The 4,618-nt window shown below is 50.0% G+C and overlaps 1 protein-coding gene across 1 annotated transcript in view; it reads left to right on the top strand.

Moving 5' to 3' along the window:
* The first annotated feature begins 2,163 nt into the window (after nt 1-2,163).
* DSCAM (DS cell adhesion molecule) overlaps nt 2,164-4,618 on the top strand; it is a 759,198-nt gene continuing 756,743 nt past the window's right edge. Inside the window, exon 1 of the mRNA XM_027112479.1 lies at nt 2,164-2,199. Within this exon, the coding sequence (XP_026968280.1) occupies nt 2,164-2,199 (36 nt within the window). The remainder of the gene's footprint in view (nt 2,200-4,618) is intronic.

Genomic DNA, 4,618 nt, shown 5'->3' on the forward strand with positions numbered 1-4,618 from the left:
TCTCAGATGTGACCTTATTTGGAAGTAGGCTTATTGCAAGTTGCAGACGTAATCAGTTAAGATGAGGTCACACTGGATTAGGGTGAATCCCTCACTGAGAACGATTGGTGTCCTTATAAGAAGACGGGAAGAGAGGAAGAGACACAGAGACACAAGAGGGAGAAGTCCATGTGAAGACAGAGACTGGAGAGTTATATCTACAAGCCAGGGAACTCTAAGGATTGCTGGCCACCATCAGAAGCTAGAAGGATTCTCCCCTATAAGGTTCAGAAGTGTAGCCCTGCCAACACCTTGATTTTGGACTTCTGTCCTCCAGAACTGAGACAGTGCCTTTTTGTGGTAAGTCATCCAGTTTGTGGTACTCATTTCAGCCACCTAAGGACACTAACATAGCTCCCATGTGGGCGACTACCTATCTTCTTGGTCAGAATTAACTCCATGTGTCAGAAAGGAGTGAGCCTTCCTTATTTGGCCACTGATGATCTCTCCACCAGAATGCCCTCCTTACTCATCTCCAACCCTCCTCTAGAACACGGCTCAAATGCTACCACTTCAGAAATTCTTTTCTTAATCCAACAAGAAATGGAGGAGTAACAGACCATGTCATTTGGATGATAATGCCCTCCAAATGAGGGTTGCTTCTTATTTGGCATCGTTCAAACGGGCTCAAAAGTAGCCTCTTCGACAACTTTATCTCTCTTCTCCTGAGAAGGCTGACCCAGAGCAGTAGGAGGAGGGAGGGGGGTGAGGGAGGCTAATTCCATACGGTATGGTTTTAGGTCAAATGTTGATCTTCAGGAGGCCAGGGATTACATTAATTAGGAATACTGTACCAAAAAGAAGAATTACATTGTTGGAGGAGGTCCTCAAGAGGACCCCACTGTCGGTTGACCCTGAAGGTGGAACCAGGCAATCAGAGGCTCCTTCCCTCCAGCCTTCCATCTCATAGCCTTCTTGTACTAGGAGACGCTTCAAGGATGCAACCTTGAGAAAGCAAGGTGTTGAGACCATCTTGTCTGGATACGTGATTTAACCCCATTAAGGCCTCTTTTGTTATAAACTCTTAAGATTCTGGGGGTGAGTGCAAAGATGTACCCAAGACAAGCCTCCTATGTAAGTTTCCTTGCTTATTACACCTGTCACCTACCTTCTGGGGGGGCTGCCTCTGTGTTCTGTCTCTAGCCCTCCGCGTGCTGGTCAGTCTCAAGTTTCACCCGGGGAAGTTCCAAAGACGTTTTCAACCAAGACACATTAAACCTCAGTGTATTTGAAAAAGTTGGTTTCTCCTGCTGTCTGTTTGGGTAGAATGTCCCCTTTCCTTGACTCTGCTTTGCATGTGGACATCTTAACTGTGCTTGAAGGCTCAGCTAGATTGTCGCGGGTGTGTGTGAGGCACTTATGTGTATATATCACAGAGCAGTTTCCGCCGCCTACCTGCATTAGAGCTCTGCGTTCCATTCCATGGGTACTCACTGAGCGTGTGCCTGTGCCAGCCTTGGGGACAGCTTTCTGGAGAAATGCAGTATCTGAGCTCATGGAGTTCACAATTGCGTGGGATGTGAGTATGTTTTTATACTGAAGTATGTTCTAAAAATATTTGCAAAAAGAGAGCTTGGTGCTTGGTTAGGTCCATTCTGGATCATTAACCAACTCAGTCTGCAGGAGATGCATTAGATGGAAGACCACAGAGGGCTGGCTTCACGGAGTTGAGACCAATGTGTCACAGACCCTTTCGAGTTGGGTCCTTCTGCCTGGGGTCACTCGCAACAATAGAGGGAGACCAAGTTGGGTTCAGAAGCAGAGGAAAGTTTTATTCTTTGATCAGAGAATGGAGAGGTGCCAGCTTGCTCTAGGGCACACGCTTTCCCGACAGGCCGACGGTGGGGCTGCTTTGCAGGTTTCTGGTCTGCGGTGGGAGGGTCGGAGTCATTGCCGCGAGGCGCATGCGTGTTGCTCACAGCCAAGTGCCGGGGCGCAGCATCTCTGCACATGGCCCACTGCTGCCATTTTGAATTGAGGTGCCCTGCGCAGGACTTCTGCACAGCGCTTCTGCGCAGGGCTTTTCCGCAGGGCTTCTCCACAGGGCGCAGTTGCCAAGTCGGGGTGTCGGCAGCGGTTCTACGGCGGGAACTCTAATCTGACGCCTCTGCACTCGGCACCGTAATGGCCAGTGAAACTAGACTAAGCACAAAAGAAGAGGTGAGACCTTGTCTCCTAAATTCCCTCTTATTTTTCCCTGGGGGCCCCAGTGGGCTTTGCTGGTGACAGATACTCTTGCCCTGGGATCTCCCTCCCCGGAAAGGTCTGCCCTTGGGGTTAAATGCTCTGTGTTGCCATCATAAAATTTTTATTAGTTTTTAAAATTAATTCTATCCCTGTACTTACGGCTCCCACACCATCCAGCCTCCAGGCACCTCCTGTGGTGCCCTGGGCCTTGACTGGCCTCCACCTCTCCAACCTGCAGTCGCTCCCGCTTTCTGATGGGATGGGGGGTGGGGGGTGACGGGGTCATGTTGGAAGAGCAGGCTTGGGTTCTGCTGGTGCCCTCGGTCTGCAGGTGGGGCCTTGAGGCCACACAGGGAGTGCTGAGGTTCGAATCAGCGTGGTTTTAGGGTGCCCCTCCCCCAGCCTGCCGAGCCATGGCACCTCTGATGCAGGTACAAGCGCCACCCAGCAGGGAGATTGCAGTCCCTTGGCGATCTCCTGTCCACCACACACTGGGGCAGTGGCCTTCAGGAAAGGGAGATGGATGGACTTCCCCCTCCCAACTCCGGTGGGGCACGACCTTTGGTCCAGTGGAGGGTGGTGGACGTGGGCCACTGGTGCTTCCCTGAGTCACACACAGTCACCCTGGACTATTCCTGTGACCAAGGGAGCATGACATTAAATAGCAAATAAAAAAGACACCGCGACAGGGTGGGAGAGACTGAGAAAGAAAGGGAAAAGCTTTATATTTTAGCATCTTGAATGGTGCCTTTTTCCTTTTTGTAAAAGAAGCCCCCCACCACCATTTTCATTCTGCGCCGGACCCCGCAAATTATGTAACAGGCTCCGCTCCCAAACTCAGTAATAACCATAGCCATCCTTTATCGCAGTGACCAACATGCTTAGGAATATGTCATCGGATCTTCACAACCATACGCGTCAGGAACCTTGATAATTCCCATTCTGTATGAGGATGAGGCACAAGTAACACGCACGAGCCCTGCAATGGGTAAGTGGTCCAGCTGGACTCTGGCCCTGAGTGTGTCTGACCACAGTGCTGGAGCGCCTGACAGTTTAGGCTGAGTGGAGCCTCACAGGTGGCTGGTATGCAGTTAAGAATTTGTGAATTGAATGAATGGGTGAAGCAGATGGACGCAGGAACAGAAATCACCCCATTACCTGCCTTCCTGGGCTGCGTTTAGGAAAGCCCAGAGCCTGAGCACCCTGGGTGTGCAAAGCCAGAGGACACTGGGGAGTGTGTAGGGCAGGGTTGGGCTGGCAGTCCTGAGTGGGCTGCAGCACGTGACCACCTGCAGCTGCAGAGCGATGGCGAGCATGCAGCATCATGGGCTCAGCTGGCCCTTCCTCATACACAGGGCCTGGCCATCTTGTGCCCAACTCTGGTAAAACACCATTTTGTTTCTGCCTCACCATTTGCTTTTCCTGTTATTTTGTGAGCTGTTCTAGGTGTGCTTAATTCCTGTTTGTATTTGGAGGGACGTGTGGAGCTTAGGCACAAGGTACCCAGTGCCCAGGAAACCCAACTTATTCCCCATGAGACCTCCCTCCTCCCTTAAATGCTTCTCCTCAGTCTTTGATGCCTTGCCCCAGAAATTCTACCTTGGATCCTAATTGGGTGCATTCCAGCCCTGTTGGTAGTTATTTTGAAAAGTGATGGAGTATGTATGCATGTGCTTTTCCAAGGTATTATTTAGATATTATTATGACTTCCACGACCATACAGAACATTCAGGAAATGTTGTCATATTGGCTTTTCACAGCAACGTGGATGGGTTATATGTTTGGAATTACTCAAATTATCAGCAATTTTAATCAAGTTTTTTTTTTTTTTTGCACCATTCAGAGAGCAAAATTAGAATTGCCTATGTTTGCAGTCTACCATGTATTTGAGATAATTAAAAATTAGACCGTGAAACCATAGAGATCTTTATAGTAGCAGCAGGATTTGGAAGTTGCATTTCTCTCTAGGCAAATGAACTGGACTTTTATGACAGTAAATACGAAAGCTAAATCCAGCTGCACATTTTATTAAAACTGCTGCCCTTTCCTGGTCACCTCAGCTTATCTGGCAACCTTCTGGAGTAGTCACCCCTGGCCATAATCTTATTAGCAACCGGCAAGAAAATAACTAAAAATAATGGGCTGTTGAAATGATTATTTAAACCTCGAAGAAATGCATCCCGATGACTGTGCGTGGCTGTGAGGTGCCTGCGCTCTCTCCGGTCCTGCCTCCAGTTCGGTTCCACTTCTCGGCTGCTGCTTTAAGACTGCAGAGCGCCCCAGCGGCCAGAGGCAGGGGAGGGGGTCCCCGCTCGCCTCCGCTCCGCTCGCTCCTCGCCCGCCCGCCCGCCCGCCTCCCAGCCAGGGAAGGTTAGCGAGGGATCAATGTGAT

The sequence above is a fragment of the Aethalodelphis obliquidens genome, unplaced genomic scaffold, assembly GCF_003676395.1.
Source record: "Aethalodelphis obliquidens isolate GAN/ISIS:26980383/991018 unplaced genomic scaffold, ASM367639v1 scaffold1, whole genome shotgun sequence".
Lineage (NCBI taxonomy): Eukaryota > Metazoa > Chordata > Mammalia > Artiodactyla > Delphinidae > Aethalodelphis > Aethalodelphis obliquidens.